Source organism: Amphiura filiformis, chromosome 18 (assembly GCF_039555335.1).
Source record: "Amphiura filiformis chromosome 18, Afil_fr2py, whole genome shotgun sequence".
In the NCBI taxonomy this organism is placed as follows: domain Eukaryota; kingdom Metazoa; phylum Echinodermata; class Ophiuroidea; order Amphilepidida; family Amphiuridae; genus Amphiura; species Amphiura filiformis.
The window spans coordinates 35,953,354-35,976,903 of record NC_092645.1 but is presented as its reverse complement, the minus strand read 5'-3'; the positions used below and the strand labels follow the sequence as shown (position 1 = coordinate 35,976,903).

Here is a 23,550-nt window from a genome sequence, read left to right as displayed (position 1 = left end):
GAGATTAAGCTCATGTCTTCCATAGGGGGTGTATGGATTTCAACTGGAGTTGAAATCATGGAAGTGATTTCATGGTTTGATGGACTTCATGTCGTTTATGTCACCTCTTCCTAATATATTTAAGCTCATCATCATTGTGAATATTTTGTGAAAAAAAAGTTTATACAATCAATTTGTTGTTGCAGCATTTTTGTTCCATATATGGCCATGTTTGAACATATTTTGTGTCAAATAATAACTGTTTCTGTGTCCTGTATATATTTGTTAACCCCGTTAACTTATATTATGAAAATTATACGCTCTAAGTAAAATGCTGTATTCATTTTTATGTGCCCACCAATTGTGTATACAAAGAGCATTTGACTGCACATTGCCAGAAGTGGGCAAGTGCAATAGCTACCCTGTGAACATTTACAGACAGTATATTGTACTCGTTTACACATGGCAGCTACACACGGCAGCTATTGCGCTTACCCACTTCTGGCACTGAGCAGTCGAATTGTGAAACAAACCATCGAAATGAAGTTATTGAAAAAAAATATTTTGACATTATTTTGTGAAATAATGCCCTTTTTGATAATCCACAACATTGTTTATTGAAATGCAACAGTACACCGTACAGATTTGACCCATGACCTTTTGATGTCGCTTAAGGTCACAAGTCAAATTTAATTTGGGTTCAAAGGTTAGAAGTTATGACCTAGGTCATGAGAAATGATGATCTGACTCGAGTCAAAGGTCAAGATGACCTGACCTTGATCAGAGGTCATGACCTGACCTAGGTCAAAGGTGACATAGAAAAAATGTTTAATTTTAGGGGGTTTTTTTTGTGCAAATTTTTGCAAATTGGCCAAGAAAGGTGAAGGAAAACATTTTATAATTCAAAGTGATAGATTCAGTACAAGAAATAAAACCTTTGATTGCATTCCTAGCAATATATTATTAGTAAAGTATTGATCAAAAATCAATATATTAGATGCATCATTGATAGATCAAAACATTAGTAAAATATTGATTCTTAAAGGTTCATAGGTCAATATAGTGAAGTATTGATCAAAATCAATAGTTGGTAGATCAATCAATATTGATCAAAATCAAGATATTAGTCAAAGTTGATAGATCAATATATTAGTAAGATATTGATTACATGACTCTTCTCTTTTCTCTCTTCAGATATCTAAGATAAATGTACGAATTTTTCAACAAGAATGTCTTTTAAAAAAACATGAGCAACTGAAAAAAATAGCTGGTATCATGTTTTAAATGTTAGATTTTATTGAGTGTGTGTGCAAAATATAATACTAGATTATTCTCTGTGGATTTTGCACGAAATGGCAAAATAGGGCAGTGATTATTCTTAATTGTTAAATGATGATGATGATGTTAATTATTATATAATTATTATGAAAATGATGTTAATATTTTTGGGTTCATTGTGATGTTAATATTATTTGTGAATAGCTACAGAGAAAGAAAAAAATAAAGTGAACAATATTGGTCTTCTGTGGCAAAATTAAATAATGTGTCTTTGTTTTCATTCTGTCAAATGTCTTTCCCGAATATCTTCCCAAACCCACCCCAAAAAAATGGTTATGCCGAAATAAAATAAAAATCCTTATTGGCCCAATGCAAATTTTTGATAAAGATCCCAAAATTCTCCAAAACTCCATTAGCAGTTGATCAAAGCTTGCAAATACAGATGCCAAAAGAATGAAGGTATCAGTTATCCTAAATAAAGACAAATAACCCAGCAGTCTACTTGACATCAATGTTTATCAACAAAGGCGAGGGACTCATCTGTCGATATGGTCGAACGAGCCGCTACACTGTTCAATGGCTTTCCTGTACTATATGAAATGTGGCGGCGATTTAAAATGCACGTGCCCTTAGCAGACTACGATGCGTGACGCACGCACTGCAGGGCAAAGAACAATGGAAATTGCCATAATGCGCTGCAAGATACTGCCGGGCAATGACGTCACATGGCAAGTGGTCTATACCTGTACCCTTTAGCACTGATTTAAGACATGATTTGTTTAAATCGGTTGAGAATTAAAGAAATGGTGATCCCAAACCCAAGGAAAAAATCGAAAGTTACATTTTAATATCATTCTAATCAATGAAAAGCACTGATGCTAGTTCTCATGTTCAAGAAAGCTTTGTACTTGATGGAGCAAATCTAACTTGTGATTTTGCATCTTGGGATTTTGGATTACTGTGTCTTAATTTCTTAACCAATTTTCACTAGGTGCGTTTAGATGGTAGCCTACTTTTGAATGTACTTACAAGCGAGCCAGCAATTATATAAGAACCGGGTATAAGAAATTTGAGTAGAGTGATCTTAACCTATAGGACAATTCATATCTAAAGCACAAGACAAGTTTGCTTGTGCCAGCTTGTGATGCTTACCACAAATTATTTTTGGTAACACTATCTATGCAAAATACTTCAGTGGACAATATGGTGACTTGCACTATTTTGTGTAATTTTGATTCTTAATTACAATATTTTATTGAGTACGGACATGTCTTAATTTACAAAGGCTTTGACTATAATCTTGAAAGGCAGGCATTTTCGAGTACTATTGTACCTGGGTACCCGACACATTTTTCGGGCGTATGCGTTCCCAAAATTGAATTTTTTCCGGACCTAGAGCTAATGGTAGGATCATTCATGGTTGACCTACAAAAAAATTGCTAGTGTTTTTAATATATGCAAAGTAATAATTTCTGTCCATGTCATACACTATTAATGATTTCAAAATGGATATAAATTCAATGTATTTTGAAATCATTAATAGAGTATGGCATGAACACAACTTATCACTTTCCATATTAAAAACACTAACAATTTTTTTTGTACATCAACAATGAACGATCTTGACTCTCAGTCGGGTACCCGAATACCTTTGTTCAGGAGTGGTAATGTGAATTGTGACCAAATTAACATCACAAAAAGTGATTGCCTCCTATATCTCAAATTGAAAAAAAAAATAATCTAGTGGTTTTTGCATCTGAAATGTTCATATAATATTTAATCCTAGAGACCCACTTACTCGTACTACAGTTACAACGAAAAAGAAATGAATGCACGACACACACAATTATGACATTATTTGAAAACATTTATTCCTTATGTGACACTATTTCAATCCAATACACAAACATTTTATGTCATTGCACGTAATCATGCAACAATTTAACATCAATTCATGAAATAAAACACAAGGCATTGTTATTAGGCAGACTTGCATACTATGGCCCAATTTCACAAAAGAGGGCTACCTTTACTCTGAGTACAACAGGTATTGGTCTGTAATGTGGTGCAACATTATATCTGATGTGTTTTTTAAAAGTGATAAAATGGACAATTCCAGTTGAAATCCAGACCCCCTATGGAAGAAATGACCTTAACTTCACACACACAGGTGTATTATTTCAAATGGAGGTACCCATTTCATGTAACCCCATTTGAAATCTACACTCACTGTGTGGGAGATTAAGGTCATGTCTTCCATAGGGGGTGTATGGATTTTAACTGCAATATCTTATTTGCAAGAAGCAGTAAAAACTAACTTCCCCCTCTTACATTCTGGTACACACAATGCCGTTGGTAGAGGGGTGGGAATGGGCGAGATAGGGTTATGGGTATTAAAGTTGGGCCCTGAAAGGAATACAAATGCCTCAAACTCCTTATATGAGGTATCAACCCTCCTCAGATACCACAAGCTTTTCCTTTATTTTGAAATTTTGGACCCATTTTCACCCATTATTCTCCCACTGCCATGTTTGTATAATCCACACGGAGGGCTTATGTGGCCAGATCTGGTCCAATCCGGCTAAAGTTGGTAATGAAACTGAGATATAGGCAAAAAGTGAGGAGAAAATGGATATATAAAAGGTTTATAACTTTACAACAGCTTACAACTAAAGTATTCAAGAGACCTGTAGATTCAACATCAGTAATTGTAGGTACTGAGTTAATTAGTGATGGGAGTAACTTAATTTTTGATATTTCCAAAATTGGCCTGGGTGGATCAGATTTTGGTCACAAATAGAGTCCCTCCAGATGATTTCACGATGTGCCCGGCAAACTTCAATATGTTCTGCAAACATTTGCAACACTTAAAATATGTCAATTATCGCTTGATTTTGGACTTTTGCCGAACATTTTGGATGCACACTATTGTGGCTCCCATACCTGACATTCAATATGGTGAATTTACCATGGAGTTACGCACTGAAATATTCAGAGTCCACACTAATCTCTTGGTATTATGCAAGTAGCTAACTTCATTTCCTATTTGGGCCAAAATATTTCCACTCCTTCATATAATCTCATTATTCCCTTCATTCCCAAGATTCCATTCACAAATATGGTAATAAAAATACTTCTACAAGAGCAATATTCAGTGTGTTTCTAGAAACATACAGATTAGGGGAATTACAGAGGACAAAGAAACAGAGCATGTGCAACCAGTCAAAGTCCCTGTGTATTATATGATGTAAGTTCTCGCATATTCGTGAGGGCCGATTGTTCGATCGTGCCATGTCGAACAATCACACCAGCGCTGCGTGCCTTTGCATATATGCGATAGAGCGTTGCGTGCTTTTGTGATTACGTGATAGATCGTGAAAATACGCAGTGATTTCATGGAACAATCGGCCCTCATTATCGGGTCATGCTGAGACTTTGACTGGTTGCACACGCTCTGATTCTTTCTCCGCTGTGGGGAATTATTTAGTGTTTCTAGAAACAAACTGATAAACATTTTGGGATAACATTATACAATGTTGATCTGCACTAAACAGGTAACACAGTTTGGCCCTTTACAAGGATTAGAACATGTGACTATAAGAAATACTGTTGCTTTTGTAACTTTGTAAATTCTAAACATTTTTAAAAGTTTATTATTTGAAATCCATACACTCCCTATGTAAGACATAACTTTAATATCCCACACAGGGGGGGTGTAGATTTTGAATGGAATCACCCATTCAGGTAATCCCATTTGAAATGCACACTCCTTGTGTGGAAGATTAAGATCATGTCTTCCATAGAGGGTGTATGGATTTTAATTAGAATAGCCCAACAAGTTCAACTCACTCAAATGAGAGACAAATGTGTACAAAACCTTCAGTCTCTTTTGTCATTCTTTGGTTTTTATATATGAGGGGGTATCAAAAAGTTTTAGAAATCGCCCAGAAGTGAAAGAGCTATATCAATGAAATTTTGTTAGTGCAATCATTGGTCTTATGTACATTATGGTGTAAAAATGGTTCATAGGTATGTTTACTTTTTTTTACAGGTGGCACTAGATGCCAATAACCTGCTGCCCCAGTTACTGCGCATAAACTGCAAGATTGAGAAATTGAGGCAAGCAGCATTATTAAGATCCTGCTTTTGAAGGGTTGCAGTGCCTAGAAAATTGATGATGAAATGAAAGTTATCTTCGTGGTGATTGTGATATTTTTTTTTGAAAAGGAATTTTTATTTCATCACAGATTTTCTGGGCACTGTAACCCTTAAAATGGAACTTAATCATGCTGCATGCCTCAATTTTCTCCATTTTGCTGGTTATATGTTACATAGGCAGGTAGTGACATCTAGCTCCTGTAAAAAAAAAAAGTAAACATACTTATGAGACCATTTTTGCACCATAGTGTACATAAGGACCAGTAATTGCACTGACAAAATTTCATTGATATAGCTCTTTTCACTTCTAAGCATTTCTAAAACTTTTGATACCCCTCTCGTATTTACCTTTTATTTATAAAGTGCAGGCTGTAGAGAGCACTGGACTTGTGGTAATTTGTAGTTCTGAGATTATAAGCCTACTTAGAAGGCAGACCCTGTTGGGCTTCAATTTCTCCCAATCAGACACATGTCTGTCCTGTGACTGGACTCCCACACATAGACCCTAATACCAGGCTGGCTAGTAAACAACCAGACAACGTTTCAAATCAATCTGTTGCAAAAGTGCCATCACCTGGGCTTCAACTAGGTGGGGGGACTTAACACAAATGACCATATGGGTAAGCTCCACTGGGAAAAGATCACTGTTTTTAGACCGCGCAGCTACCGAAAGCCCCTGGATTTTCCTAAATCAGAGACAAAGTTGTGTACAAAACATTCAGTCTCTTTTGTCTAATGGAAATTCATTTTTTTTTCAAAATCAAAATCTTAATCTTATTCCTCAACGCCCTTGAGCACACCTACAACCTGGATTTCCAGACTTTTCATGCTCTTGTTATAAGGATTTCCTGATTGTTAGAGCAACAAGTTTCCATATCCTCTATGGGGGGGACATAACAGAATAACTCATTGTCTTACTTATTGATGCAGCTCAAATAAGGCCAAAAAAAATAATTGTTGTGTTGCCCTCAACCGTCCGACCCTAAATCCTGAAAAATCAGGGGTGCAATTTTTTTTTTTTTTTGAATGATGATTTTTACAGATTTGTTCAAAAACTCAATGTTTTTCACTTAAAATTAATATTTTATTGAAAGACTAGTCTTTAATTGATGTCTAACAGGTATCCAGAAGTCAAAATTGACATATGTCCCTAATTGAAGAAGCATTATTTAATATTTATGGGATTTTAAAACTGAAGGTTTAAAAAAAAAGAAAAAAAAAAAAAAAGAAATCCGACCGTCCTACCCAAATTTCCCATTTTCCCACTTGAGGGCAACACAACAATTTGTTTGTTTTTTGCCTAATGGTGAAACTTTGACACATAAACCTATGCAGTGTGAACCATTGATAAAATGCTACAAACAATGCAAGAACACTTTGATAATAATTATATTCATTTTGCAGTGAACTTCATAACCTATTTGATTTAGTGTAAATAATACCACGTTGGGAAATCAAAAATATTAAAATGGATAAATTTTCATTATGGTAATGGTAATATAGCCACAGGATGTAGTTACTAAGTAGGTGAATAAATGCTGGAAAAAGTCTAGAATTTTGAAATTTGAAAAACACTTTAGTGGCCCAGATTGCTTAAAATTAGCAGTCCTAGAACAAGGCCAAATATGGAAAGAAAGACATTTGACCGTGGCTGTGCAGTAATAAGAGTCAGTATAATTTGGATCCACATAAATGAGTGAAGTTGGTTAGAATATTTACTGTATCCATTTGAAATTAAACAAACTTGTAGAAAGTTGATATCTCCTCAGTAAAGGATAAGGTACATACTGGATACACGTGCATACCTATGACCTTGTGGATTTCATGATCCAACAACATATGAGGAGATTTAATGAAATTGACTCAGTGCAGCCATTTAGTGTCCTAGGAAAGTTGGTATCTCCCTCAGTAAAGGATAAGGCACACACTGGATACACATGTGCATACCATGCACATAGGTATATTTCAAATGGAGTCATCCGCTCAGGTAACTCCATTTGAAATATGACTCCATTTGAAATTCACACTCCCTGTGTGAAAGATTAAATTATGGGGTGTGTATGGATTTCAACTGAACAGGACAAATGCAAGATCTGAAAACACTTGGTACACCAGATTGGTTGAAAATGACGTCATCTGCATATACTCTGATCAGCTCGGGACTCATAACATCGTGGATTGATATAGGATAGCGTACAAACAGCTTGGTGCACCACCTACGCGAACCACGCTTCACATATCACTTGACTAACACACGCTTTTGTTAATTTACACATGCAGGTGTAAGTTGGGAATTTATTGATGCGCGCAGTAAACAAAAACCGCATAATTCTTGCCTATAACGAGCTGATCGTAGTATAGAAGGGTAATATAAAAGTATGACATACAGTCATTGGTTTACTCATTTCCCATGATGCAATTTACTCCAATCCCAAGATGCAATTTACAACGTTGCCGTTGACTACCAAACATGACCCAGAACAATAATGATGATATTAGTGTATTACCAAGATACCAATTAGGTTAAATCCCACAGTACAGGAGTTAATGTTCACCAATGAACTATGCCCTCAAGAAATGTAATAATGGATGATGGTTATAAAGAAGTAGCAATTATGGCCTAGATCAGGGTTGCCAAACCTGTGATCTAGTAGCCCAATTGGGCGACTTTTGAAGTTTCCCTGACAATTTCGTGTCCCATAGAAACCAATGGTTAAGAAAAACTTTTTGACATTAGCACCGGGGACTTTTGGTACTTTCATTCCCAGCAGACCAAAGGCCAAGAGAAAGATTCAAAGATTAATGCCTGGATAATGTCACACATAAAAACACTGTGAAATAGGGATGAAAATAGCCATCAATACAGGTTACCAGCGTGCCCCATTTTTGACTAACTCTGCTGTGGTACATCTTGCCAAACAAGGTTAAAGTCTGATTCTTACTCCACATCGCATCGCGTTGCGATACTGCGATGCTTTTAAAACCTCGCAGCATCGCGCGATGAAATTAAAATGTACATTTTAATTTCATCGCGATGCTGTGATGTTTTAAAAGCATGTGGGGTCTGCATCTCCTTTTATGGTCATTCTGCCTACCTTGATTTACCAGCAACCAATCACAAGCGTGCACGGCTGCGATATCGCAACGCGGTGCTATACACTTGAACAAAATCCAACTCCATCGTGGACCAAAATTTCCACCGCTGAGCTCGTAAAAACCTGGCTCGGATTTCATTTTTTATAGCATCGCATCGCGCTGCGATGTGGAGTAAGAACCGGACTTAAAGCAATATTTGTGGAGATGAATGCCTCACTTTTTTTGTTTTTTCTTCCGATTTTTACAGTAATTGTACTGTAATTTAATGAACTAACAAATGTTGCATAAAATTGAAAAACAACTGATGATTTTGACCAAATTTTCAGAATTTTGTTGGCAAATTTCAAAGCGGTTTGTTCCAATGAGGCCAAATTGGGCTAAAATATGCCAGCCATGTTTGTAGCATGGATCCCTAATTAAGGTCATTTGTACCTGTACCCCCACCCCGGGTAATACTTTTGTTGGATAGCATCTTCTTTACAATGAGGCCAAATTGGGCCATAAAATGTGAGCTATGTGTTGTAGCGTGTCCCCATAACTAGGGTCATTTGTACCTGTACCTCGATGCCTAGGCTCTACCCCAGGTAACAATATGGTTATTGATACCACACCGGTTCACACATTCATTTCCATACTGAAGTCGTAGTGACTGCAAGTACTTAAAACCGTACTGCCCTGCTTTCCTTATACAAGTACATAGAAACCTGATTTTTGTTGTACGTATGATCTAGTTCAAAATATTTTATTTATAAATTGAACGAAAATAGCTGCATACCTCCAATACCAAAACGTCCAAGCTGTGTACTCTGATCTCAATACTTCTGTAACAGTAGACCATCACAGGGACGGTCGTACTGTAGTACTCAGGGTTTACCCGGAGGGGTTTTAGCCATATTGCAAAATACAATAATTCGCAGTACATAATTTTAGTGATAGGGAATGGACTCGTAATCGGTAATTGTTTGAGACATGAAATGTTGGCAAAATTATAACGATTTGACAACATTTCAAGCTATTTGCAAAATTCATAACATTTTCAAACACACCTTGTAAAGTTGCCTAATAAGTGCCCATAATTATGTGATGACACTAGGATCCACAACATGCTCATCTATCAAGGCACAGTTCTTTAACCCCAATACATTTGCACATTCATGGAATGACCTTTAAAAATTTGGGTACAAAAACTCATACTCTGAAACTTGAGGTCAAATTTTGCACTGTGATTGTTTGATTGAAATTATTGAACTATGCCTCATTGGGATGAGGCCATTGTGGCCCATATGTGATGAGGACATTGTCAATGAACATAAAAATTGGATATTTGAATTGTTTTGTGGGAACGAAATTGCACGGCCCTTTTTTAAATGAGCAGTGCTGTGAGAAGGTCACTAATACGTGGGCGATCTCCTGATATGATTTTGGAGTCCATATATTTGATTAAAACCCAGCTGCGCTTCTAATTTCAATGTTTTGTTTATTTATTTAACGAAGAAATAATAATAATAATAGTCTCCACATAACATTACGTTACGGCTCATAAACTATACAATCTTAAACAATTCAATATAATGACTCTGTATGTATAAACTTAGTGCTAAGACAAATTAGCATTTCTTCAGATACATCAACACAAAATGGACAATTCCAGATGGAATTCGCTCACCCCCTATAGAAGACATGGCCTTAATCTTCCACACAGGGGGTGTAGATTTCAAATGGATTTCTAGCAATCCCATTTGAAATTCACACTCCGTATGTGGAAGATCAAGGTCATGTCTTCCAAATGGGGTGTGGATTTTAACCGGAACAGCCCAATGCATATTAGAGAGATAATAAAAGATGTGCATAACATTTTTCATCCTTAGGGAACAAACCAAAATATCAATGGGCTATTCCAGTTGAAATCCTTACACCCCCTATATAAGACATGCTCTTAATCTTCCACACAAGGGGCGTGAATTTCAAATGGAGTTACCGTTTGAAATCTACACCTCCTGTGTCGGAGATAAAGGTCATGACTTCCATGGGGGTGTAAGGATTTCATCAGAGATAGCTTAGTGTCCTATAAATGATACCAGTTAAATTTGGGAGGAAGGGGTTATAATAAAAGATGATTTTTATATGCTCTCAATTAAAAACATAAATTTTAATATTAAAGGCCTATTCAGTGATATGCTCATCGTGAGGATCATAAAAATCATCAAAATTCAGGTTTTGTCACCTTTGTTTGAGTCATAGATGTGCTAACATAGCCTGCTAGTGGTTCTAGATTAAAGCCATGTATAAAGACAATTGAAGACATTTTTACACCAATCTGTAATTTTAGCTGCATGTATTTGAATACTTTGTCAATACTGCTGTTTTCCCGATTTTTCATTTAAAAAATACCTAATGACAATTTGAATGACTTATCATACACTTTTGGGCAATTTAACATATTTTACATTTGCGCTTGGATCACTGAATAGGCCTTTAATCTGCTTCTGGTTTCGTGAGACATCAGAGGGAGGGGTACTGAAGCTAGCTAAGTTTGGAGGGTGTCATCAATATTTTGGTTTGTCCCCTTAACATTTTCACATAAATTCATAAACAATTTTGTCAATGTAAGCATCATAACTTTTATAGATATGAAAGTAAGGCTATGATTGGTCGATTGGATCAATACTATATAGTAACCATGGTTACAATGTGGTTCATTTGCAAGACATTTTTTACCACTTACCCCTATATTTTGGTTGAAAATAATTAAAATTGGTTGAAAAAAGTGCAAGTTTAATAAACACAAAATGTAATAACAAATAAACGAAAGTCTTTCTAAGATTTGCAAATTGTGATAGCCGAGAGTACCTGAAATGTGTAATTCTTAAAGTGCTTTTCAGTGAATTTCGCAGCGCAAAATGTATTTTAAAACATCAGCATAAGTGGGTCATCTTGCTGGAGATAGCTCAAGCTCATTTCATAGAACATCAACAAACAACAAGCTCCAACAGCATGAACTGCTTCATGTTAGCATCACATTTTCCTAGCGCTCGATTGTTTTACATGTTTGCCATTTCAGTATTATGCCCAGTTCATTTAAATGCTTTTCCCAAATTTTGAATTTTGATGAATTTATCATCAAATCAAAGAATTGGCGCTTCATAAATTACACCTGGGATACTAGGAAAAGGCGACAGATATCAAACAACATTGTGCTATGAATTCATTCATAACGCCCACTTGAAAACCACATCCAGAGATAAATTTCGCAAAACATTGTTCACTGAATTGCTCCATCTGAACTGCTCCATCAATTGAACAATACGTGCAAATAGTTCTTCATGTATTTGATATTAATAACACATTTATGCTTTTTCATGAAATAGGTCAAAGTACTTCTTTCTCGAAGTGTCCAATGTCCTAACATAGTGTCGTCTGCTGAAGTGTCCAATGTCTTACCGTAGCGTCGTCTGCTAGGGTACATTCAACATTGCGAATGTTTTCTGAATTTGACTTCCTTGCAATTCCATTTAAAATCCACACTCCCCCTGTGGAAGATTTTGAAAATATCTTCCACAGGGGGAGTATGAATTTCAAATAGAATTAGTACATTAGGGAGCTCCATTTGAAACTCACCCTCCCTCTGTGGAAGATTCATGTTAATCTGTATCAGAGGGTGTATGGAATTCAAATGGAGCTGCCGAATGTGTTCATTCTATTTGAAATTCATACTCCCCCTTTGGAATATATTTCCAAAATCTTCCACAGGGGTAGTGTGGATTTTAAATGGAATAGCGCAATGTTTGCAGAGTTCCTTGCCAACTACCAAGTTGTGACATTTATCTCTCTTGGCACAAAAACAAAATTTCCAACTTATTTATTTCAAGATTCAGTTTACTACATTAGCAAACATACATAAGATCTGACTAGTGTGGATAAAATGGGGTTCAGCAGTAAGGGCTCTCTGAATGTGGCTTGGGTCTGTGTACCTTGTTACTATATACTTCTCATTCAAAGTGGATGCATATTGATAGATAACAAGCAATTAGCTATAATATAAAAGTTTTGATCAGGGCCGCATTATTTTCACTGCACAAACTTCAACGACACTCTGCGAAATATGCCTTTTGCATTTCTCTGCACAATTTGATTTGGTCCATGCATTTTGATTTTCTCTGTACGATCCACATATTTCATGCCAAATTTCTGCAAACTAAGTTCTTTAAATACTGTTTTTGTGGGTTTTGCTACTACAATCTGCTGTTCTGCTCACAAAAAGTGCAATGACAGAATAATTCCCACCATACCATTTTCCAAGCAATTTGCCTATGAAGTTGCTATTGTTTTCACACAGTACATTGATTTGTTTTTCTGCGCAAACCGGGATCATTTACTGCTCTTCTCTTTGTAACAAAAAGCTGACATTCAACTTTCCAAGAATCCTTAGCAGAGCCGTACATAATTATAGTACAGCTTTCCCTTTCTTAAGGCTACAATATTGTGATAAGAAAGTACTAACAATCAAATGGAGAGAAAGATAGCTCGCACCTGTTTTAGGAGAGTGGTGAACTGCTCTCACTCAAGAGAAGGTGTGCATCTAAGAAAGCAATGCAACAGTACACATCTAAGTAAGCTAACCATTTATGTTTCATGCTCTTGAAAGATCGTACTGATATTTGATGTTTTAGGAGAAGCGAAATGCTCTGACCCTGCTCAAAAGCGAATGCACATCAAAGCAAACTATGTTCAATGCTCTGTATATATCATTCTCATAATAAAGTTGTTTTAGGAGAGCAGTGAACCACTCTCACTCTGTTCAAAAGAGTGCATACCTAGGTAAGCTAACCATTTATGTTCGCTGCTTTAGAAAAGATCATTCCAACATGTAAATTGTTTTAGGAGAGCAGTGAACTACCATCATCACCCTGCTCACAAAAGAATGCACATTTAAACCAAGATTATGTTCAATGAGCTGTCAACATCGTTCTCACCATAGTTATTTTAGGAGAGTAGTGAACAGCTCTCACCCTGTTCAGAAGGAGAGGACACAACATTTATTCTATTCACTTTTACTGTCATATATATTCTTTATGACAATTATAGGATGCAGACCTTCCATCTTTTGAAATGGAGCAATAATAGAATAGGTTGTTTAGGGGAGCAGTGAACTATTAACACCTTGCTCAAAAAGTGAGTGCACATTCTAAATAAGCTATTATGTTCAGTGATCTTGATTATTCTGATATAAGATGTTTAGGAGTAGAGAAATGCTCTCAATAAAGTATAGCTCCAGGGTGGGCAACCCTAAATGTAAACCCTAACTCAGCTACCTATAACAACTATCTGAAAAGATTATGAATGAACAACATTTATTGTACATCCTTCTGAAGAGAGTAAGAATGGTAAACAGTTCTCATTTACCACTCTCACTCTGCTTAAGTGAATGATGGACAGCTTTAACTCTGCTCAAGTGAGTGATAAACAGCTCTCATGGTCAACAGCTCTCACTCTGCTCTAGTGTGTGGTATAAGCAGCTCTTACTCTGCTCAATTGAGTGATCAACAATTCTCACTCTGCTCAAATGATTAGTGAACAATTGAACATCTCTCACTCTGCTCAGGAGAGGGGTGAACAGCTCTCACTCTGGTCAAGTGATTGGTGAACAGCTCTCACTCTCCTAAAGTGAGTAGGGAATTACAGCTCTCACTCTCTAATAAAGTGAGTGGTGGAACAGCTCTAGCTTACTCTCCTGAAGTGATGGGTGAACAGCTCTCACTCTCCTAAAGTGAGTGGTGAACAGCTCTCACTCTCCTAAAGTGAGTGGTGAACAGCTCTCACTCACTCTTGAGTGACGGAACAACACTTACTGCCCTCACAAGCAATCACAATATCCTTCTCTGTCTTTTGTTATATAATTATGATAATTGCAAAGTTCTTCTTATTAACATTATGGAGAGCTGTTTAGGAGCGCTTTTTGGTCATATGTTAAGATTGCCTGAAAAGGTAGTGGATCATGAATAGGAGAGTGACAGATCACACTCCTGGTATGTAAGGAGAGTGAATGTGACACCTGGCCTAATGCCTTCATCGTTTTCTTCCATGCTAAACAGCATTATTAGTTTCATACATAAGAAATTACATTTACATAACAAATAAAAAATGTTCATCAACATACATCTGAGCATATTAGAGTATACAACAATTTCATAGTGGAACGCCCGGAGCGCCTGGTGGAACGCCCGGTGAATTTCGACGATCGATAATTATCTAGGCGTGCAGCTTCTTATCATGCATAACATTGTTAAACCACAAAGCAAAGAAATCAAGAATTTGATCAAAAAAAGTTGATTTCAATGCCTTTGGGTATATTTTTTTAACGAATATAATTCATAGTCGTACATACATTTTTTGCATGTGGATAAACCACATTTTATAATATTCTTCACGATCGAATACGTAAACCACTCGTGGTTTATTTTCGTTAGTTTAAAACGCCACCGAATATCACAGATGCCTAATTTAGTTTCTAAAAACAGGCATCCGATAATAGTTACAACATTAACTATATTGGTGTTATCCGAATCCGTTTTTACGCGGATTTGTTTCTACGCATACACAGAGCGTGATTATTTTGTTATTTCAGTGGACGCTTCCTTTTTTCCGTGCTTGATTACCGTTACCTCCGACACTGAAGGATTTGAGATGGTTTTGATCCTTTCACGTGTCGTGGTCTCGTTGACGCTGGTTCTTCAGAAGCTGCTCCAATGGAGATGCTTCGCTGCTGCTCATTGGACTCGACCAGATGGACTGCAGAAAAAGAAAAGAAATGATAATTGAAAGGTCTGTCTAATTTGTAGGTTTCGGAAGTCACAGCATAACATGTCCATACATGGGAGGACATATATTGGTGCATACGCTCAATTACGGCGCCACGGAGGGGGGGGGGGCATGGCATGGGGAAAGCTGCAGAGTGGATTAATGAAAATGAAGGCAAAATATGCAAATCAGCTCATTAATATTTATAAATATGCAAATTACATGACACAAATACAGCACATCAGGCCACCATATCCAATCACCAAACCAAGTTTGATAACATAAGCCAAAACATGAGGCCAAAAACAAACAAACAAACAAACCAATACCAGATCCGAGGGAAAAAGAGACGATGTTTTGCACCCAATTCTAGCCCTTACCTGAAGATTTTCTGGCAGCAAACCACTGGTAGGCGAACTTGACAGTTGATGCCCCCCTAGACCATGATGGCCCAGTGCTCCTCTCAGCTGGACTCCACCCCAGTAGATTTCCTCCTCCGCTCTGCTGATGATGGGAGCTGTACTGGATACTAGGGGATTGGGAGCGAGGTGAGCTGGGTGAGCTTGAGAATGGTGAGGAGGAAAGATTCAGACCTGGAAGATGAAAAAGAAGAGGATGGTGAGTTGAGGTCATCATCTCAAGGTCAATAGAACCTGGACCATAGACTAATAATAAATAGATGGTGCACCAACTGGCAAAGTCCTGCATCATCTCTTAATGAGGGCCACTCAATCATTCCATGAAATGCAAGAGATGAAAATACTATGCTCACACTGTGCCTGTTATGCAGGGGTGTGCGGCCGCACTCTCCCGAAAAAAGGATCACTTTTAAAAATCCACCCCAATAATCCACCCACCCTCCTGCTGTTATGGCAGATTTTGTTAAATCATAGTCTTTTAACATGAAGGCACACAACACTGTGGACAAGTTATTAGACACAGTAAATAGAATGAATTAAAATGTAAATTCTTCAAAGTTCAACAATTTCTAGTAAATATTTATTTTTGAAAAACCTATGAAATTTAAACTTGCTATAGGGACTATCTATCAAATAATGGCGCACTTTACACATAGGAGCAATTAGAGTGGATGGCTAAGAAGAAAATGCATCATATTTAATCTGCACCTGTCTTCACAGAAATGATAATACAACTGAGAATACCTAAACTCTGCTATCAATTTACGCTGATTTTCACATACATTATGCAAATTAGCTATGTTAATTTGCATATTTTTCACCCAAAACATACGGTTACGGAGCAAACTTTGATATCCTTCCTCCCACTAAGTAGCCTCCCCGTAGGTCTTACGGTTCCCCAGATACAGCTCCGGACGGACACACACACATCCACCCCCACACATCCATTCATCCATCCATCCACACCCCCCCCCGACAGAAATAGTGATTACTAAGTCCCATCCTGAACATCCCATCAGGCAAGACAAAAAAGCCAAACAAATGGGTATCTAAAAAGAAATTCATCCCATTTTATAAATGCTTTTATTAAACTGAATCTACATGGCTTCATGGAAATTGTAACAATAGAATTACTTTTCTATGACAATAGGACCAAGTAAGGGAAGCTTATGTCAGATCAACTTAAACTGAAGGCCTATGATCAAATAATGGCTCACTAAAAATATATAAACAATAAGAATGGGTGGCTAAAAAGAAATGCATCATATTTCAGAAAAGTTTTTATTAAACTGAATCTACATATGGCTTCATAGAAATTGTAACAATAGAATTACTTTTCTATGATAATAGGACCAGGTAAGGGAAGCTTATGTCAGATCAACTTAAACTGAAGGCCTATGATCAAATAATGGCTCACTAAAAATATATAAACAATAAGAATGGGTGGCTAAAAAGAAATGCATCATATTTCATACAAGTTTTTGTTAAACTGAATCTACATGGCTTCATAGAAATTGTAACAATACAATTGCTTTTCTATATGATAATAGGACCCGGCATTACTGTACGGGGAAGCCGATGTCAGATCAACTTATACTGATCGGTGTTGGTCTGTGCTTAAGATGGGTAATTTTAAACAATGGGGCATTTTTAATTTATGATTTTGAAATAAATATCATATTATTTATTTTCTTATCTCAAATAAGTGAAAGAAAAACAAGAAAAACCTTTACTTTTGTTCTGAAATTTTTGAGAGTTCATTTTACACGGTTGATGTGCAAAACTGGCAAAAAGTGGTCAAACTCGAGAGATTAAGTAAATCAGCATAGTGTTTGAACCTAAGACACCAAGTAAAGTTTTAACCAAGGTATTACTGATTCTACTGCATATCAAATTTACGTCATGACCCCTTTTATTTTTTTCTGAAAAACAAAAATGCAATTCCTAATCATGAAAGTTGACTTTACGAAATGCAAGCTTGATATACAGGAAAATGTCAAAAGTGGCCCAACTCGTTTTCTGGATGATTTAGTTAATTGAGCATAACATTTGAGCCCAAACTAGTAAAGAAACCAAGTAAAGTTTTTCTGTTAGCCAAGATGTTACTGATTCTACTGTATATAACATTGTTTGAAAACAGAACATGATAAAATTGGATCACGCCCCCATATTTCAACAGACAATAAATAAAAAAGTAACATATAGTCCTGTCTGTTGCATAAGTGTTAATACTAGAACAAGTAAAAGTGGGAAAAACATCTTACATAATTCACACTTTCCTTCTTCGAAAAACAAAGAAGGGATTTCCGTCTTGGCTTATTATGTCCACACACAAATATAGACTGTTCAAATTTTGACAATTTTAGTGGTGTTGAATTGTGCAAATCTCATAAGTGGCTCGGATTGTCAAATCTTATGCAATTACTGTAAACAAATTGTGGGAGAAGGGCCATGTTAATGGATCGTGGCAAAGTTCCCAAGCTGGCAAGGTCTATTTTTTTGTGAAATTGGAAAAAAACTCTGACAGTTACAGATTAAATCCCTTTCCAGAATGATAAGGTCCACTTTCTCAACGGGCGGCATAACAAGGCTTGAAAAAGGCCGTAAGACATTTCCCGATTTAAGGCTACCACAGCCCCAAGTCTTTGTTTAGCTGATTAGCACCAGGCTTTGCTCAAAATTATATTTCTCGAAATCAGTCTTGGGCAAAAAAAATAAAAAAATCATCCTACCAACCCTAAGCTGAAGTGATTTAGTAGAGAAAAAATGATTTAGTAGAGAAATATCTCAATTCAATTGATTGATAATAAGCTAATTAGCATGATTAGGCCCATACATGTTTTGGCTAGGACTTCTTTTTCCTCTAGTGATGACACCTTAAGTGTTTGCAAAAGTTAGCATCTCAGAGATGACCAAACCACTACCTGTTTACACAGATAAAGTGTAAATAGTGAGATAAAGCATAACAGGTTATTTATGTCGAAGTAGCTTTCATCACTCTTTACAGTTGAATTGGTATGGATGGCCATTTGGTACAAAACAGCTTTTACCTTAGACTAGAGTCTCAAGTTTCCGCTTTACGGAAAACGGAAAAAAAATCACGGAATCGGAGGTACAACACAGACATTTTTGTATGATGTGACAAAAATTGTTAAAAGATAAGAGAACTAAATGTTAAAAACAATCATGAGTTGTGTGTGTCAATTTTTGATACTGTTCAAAACCGAAATAAAGGTATATTACCAAGGCATGAACCCCTATATCCCTCCAAACATCGTAACCGTCGGGCTATTATCGTGAGAATAGTCCAATCAGAGCATATTGATCGCGATATTGAACAATTCATTGTGACATTAATATCATTGTTTATACATTTTAAGCTTTTCACATGAAACACGGATTTACAAAGTTTACAACACGGATTACAACACGGAAAATGGATTTAGAAAATGGTAAACTTCCGATTCTACCTTAGACATTACTTGGCCAGTTCACCAGAGGAACTGACTTACACCTGTTACTTTGATGACAGACAGACCAGAATTGACATTGACTAATTATTTCCCTGACTAATTCCAGAAGGAGCTTGTACCAAGCCAGTTTGATAGCCTCTTTAAACTATAAATGATTACATTGACATCAGGGTTTTCTTTAAGCATTTTGCTGAAAGGCTCTTTTTCATTTTTTTTACCCTTTCAATTGTGAATTTATCATCTGAAGGGGTATAAAACATTGCCCAAAGGGTATTTTTTCATTTTAACAATGTATGTCTCAATTTCACTGAATTGGTGACCCAAATTTTTTTCCGCCAGGACGCTCAAGAATCTAATAAATACAATGTATTACTACTGACTCGTGCTCCCACTAGCCATCGCCAAATTCTCATGGTTCATTCTCACAATAAGAATGGTATAATTTCGTCGTCTATCACTACCAAATGAAAATATCGGGTTTTTGTATATCAAATCATTGAATATAATTATGAAGGCGTATGTTTTCAAGATTTTGTAAGCCTTTGATTTTTTACTTTGCATTTGAAGGGGTACGGAAAGTGCATGAATGCGTAAATATGCATAATTTGTGCTTTCAAGTAAACTCTGATTGACATCAGGGACCGCCTTTTGAGAGGAGTGAGAGCAATCACTCCTCTATAGCTCTTCTCAAGCTGCATTTGCAAGAGCGATTTATAGCTCCTCTAGATGACTAGCTAAATTCTTTATGCTTTAATGGCCACAGGTGCTAACAGCTCTTCTAGAAGAGACCAGAAGAGCATTCTACAGCTCTTCTAGAAGAGACCAGAAGAGCATTCTACAGCTCTTCTAGAAGAGACCAGAAGAGCATTCTATAGCTCTTTTCTAATTTTCAAAAGGCAGTCCCTGTGACATACTTCTAAACAATATATTGATATATTATTACATGGCAGCCATTCCAGCTTACCTTCTTTGCTCCCAGACCAAGGTGAAGAATAACTAAACAGTGAATAGCTCCCACTAGCTCCTCCGCTACCAGGACCACCAGCAGGAGAGTTGAAGCTCACATCTTCCAAGCTACTCTTCCTCTTCTCCGCTGATGGGAACAGACTGCTGGATCTGAAAGATACAATATGACAATGATGGTTTAGTCAAGGAAACATGTAACCATATCAGAATTAACTTTATTTAGGCATTGGAAACAAAATAGTTCGATCTTTCGATCGAACATCGATGCTTGGTCGGTCCTTGTTATTTATGACAACAGTCAATTAACTATTGCTAATTGTTATAGCTTATGAATATTTGCCTGTATTGATATTGACCACTACAAATTTAGCATTAATTTTGATTAATTAGTGGTTAGTTCATTAATTACAAGCATCGAAGCAGCATCGACGGTCGATCCAAAGATTGAACCAATTTGAATACCTGAGTGGAAGAAGGGCCCAACTTAATCAAAACTGTTTTTGAGATATTAAGAAAAAACTTAATATTTGGAAAAGTTTTATAGACAGAATGTTTTCATCTTCTGGGGACCTTTAATACATGAACATACAATATTACATACATTCGAAATTATATATGATGTTTTCATGACAACGGTACAGGTCATAATATGAGCTGGAGTTGGGCCCTTCTTCCACTAATATACTGAAAGTGCCAGTTCCGTGTTATAAATAGCTACAGAAATTAGGAAATCACCATTAATTGCACAAGTAGAACTCATGTAATATGTTAGCAAGAATATTTATAGTAGTGAAAAGCAGATTTCATGGATGAACAAAATTCCTCTTTAACCCTATATTAAGAAGGGCCCAACTCCACGGAGTTGGGCCTTTCTTCCATGAAAACCATGATTAAATGTACATGGAAGACTATTTAAAGAGTGGATTTTGGCTCATATTTCACATATAAGAAAGAACAGTCTGCTGGCAATAAAATGCTGGGTCTAACTCATTTTTGTAAAAAATTGGAGTTGGGCCCTTCTTCCACTCAGGTATTCATTTGTTTCTGGTGCCTTATCCTCCAACTTTGTAAGATGCCTTAGCTGGATCTGAAAGGAAATGCTTGATGTACCAAATCAGAATAAATGTTACCTATCCATTAACATAGTAATATGACTACTCCCTGGATATGAAAGATGCAATTCAATTTATATTTTACAATACATACAACAAATGATAATCATAAAGGGCATTAAAACATTAAGAAAGCTGACTAAGATAGCTTCTTCTTCAAATCTAGCATCAGCAGTAGATAGCTACTTCAGCAACATGATCATTACCAATATCAGCAGTAGATAGATGCTTCATACCACTATCCGTAATAGATAGCTACTTCATCAATACCACTATCAGCAGTAGACAGCTGCTTCATCAATACCACTATCAGCAGTAGATTGCTACCTCATCAATACCACTATCAACAGTATATAGCTACTTCATCAACACCACTATCAGCAGTAGATGGCTACTTCATCAATACCACTATCAGCAGTAGATTGCTGCTTCATCAATACCACTATCAGCAGTAGCTTCCTGCTTCATCAATACCACTATCAGCAGTAGATTGCTGCTTCATCAATACCCCTATCAGCAGTAGCTTCCTGCTTCATCAATACCACTATCAGCAGTAGATTGCTGCTTCATCAATACCATATAGCCTAAGCAGTAAATAGCTACTTCATCAATACCACTATCAGCAGTATACTATATAGCTACTTCATCAATACCACTATCAGCAGTTTGCTTATATAGCTACTTCATCAATACTACTATCAGCAGTAGATAGCTGCTTCATTAATACCACTATCAGCAGTTGATAGCTACTTCATCAACACCACTATCAGCAGTAGCCTCCTGCTTCATCAATACCGCTATCAGCAGTAGATTGCTGCTTCATCAATACCATATAGCCTAAGCAGTAAATAGCTACTTCATCAATACCACTATCAGCAGTATACTATATAGCTACTTCATCAATACCACTATCAGCAGTATGCTATATAGCTACTTCATCAATACCACTATCAGCAGTATACTATATAGCTACTTCATCAATACCACTATCAGCAGTAGATAGCTGCTTCATTAATACCACTATCAACATTATATAGCTACTTCATCAACACCACTTATCAGCAGTAGATTGCTACTTCATCAATACCACCATCAGCAGTAGATTGCTGCTTCATCAATACCACTATCAGTAACTTCCTGCTTCATCAATACCACTATCAGCAGTAGATTGCTGCTTCATCAATACCATATAGCCTAAGCAGTAAATAGCTACTTCATCAATACCACTATCAGCAGTATACTATATAGCTACTTCATCAATACCACTATCAGCAGTATGCTATATAGCTACTTCATCAATACCACTATCAGCAGTATACTATATAGCTACTTCATCAATACCACTATCAGCAGTAGATAGCTGCTTCATTAATACCACTATCAGCAGTTGATAGCTACTTCATCAACACCACTATCAGCAGTAGCCTCCTGCTTCATCAATACTGCTATCAGCAGTAGATTGCTGCTTCATCAATACCACTATCAGCAGTATATGGCTACTTCATCAATACCACTATCAGCAGTAGATAGCTGCTTCATTAATACCACTATCAGCAATTGATAGCTACTTCATCAATACCACTATCAGCAGTAGATAACTACTTCATCAATACCAGTCCCACTATCAGTAGTAGATAGCTACTTCATCAATACCACTATCATATAAGCAGTAAATAGCTACTTCATCAATACCACTATCAGCAGTTATAGCCACTTCATCAATTGCAGTAGATAGCTACTTCATCAATACCACTATCAACAGTTGATAGCTACTTCATTAATACCACTATCAACAGTTGATAGCTACTTCATCAATACTACTATCAGCAGTAGATAAGTACTTCATCATTATACCACTATCAGTAGTAGATAGCTACTTCATCAATACCACTATCAGTAGTAGATAGCTACTTCCATCAATGCAACTATTGGCAGTAGATAGCTTCTTTCATCAATACCGCTATCAGCAGTACATAGCTGCTTCACCAATACCACTATCAGCAGTTGACAGCTACTTCATCAACACCACTATTAGCAGTAGATAGCTAATTCATCAATACCACTATCAGCAATAGATATCTACTTCATAAATACCACTATCAGCAGTAGATAGCTACTTCATCAACACCACTATCAGCAGTAGATAGCTACTTCATCAACACCACTATCAGCTGTAGATTGCTGCTTCATCAATACCACTATCAGAAGTAGATAACTACTTCATCAATAGCACTATCAGCAGAAGATAGCTAAACTTCATCAATACCATTA

General features: G+C 36.6%; 1 protein-coding gene across 1 annotated transcript in view; it reads right to left on the bottom strand.

Moving 5' to 3' along the window:
* Nucleotides 1–9,232: 9,232 nt before the first annotated feature.
* Nucleotides 9,233–23,550, bottom strand: part of LOC140140162 (uncharacterized) — a 265,770-nt gene continuing 251,452 nt past the window's right edge. The window contains exons 4-6 of the mRNA XM_072162023.1: nucleotides 20,166–20,317; nucleotides 15,690–15,902; nucleotides 9,233–15,300 (exon numbers count right to left, since the gene is read on the bottom strand). Of these exons, the coding sequence (XP_072018124.1) occupies nucleotides 15,170–15,300; nucleotides 15,690–15,902; nucleotides 20,166–20,317 (496 nt within the window). The 3' untranslated portion in view covers nucleotides 9,233–15,169. The remainder of the gene's footprint in view (nucleotides 15,301–15,689; nucleotides 15,903–20,165; nucleotides 20,318–23,550) is intronic.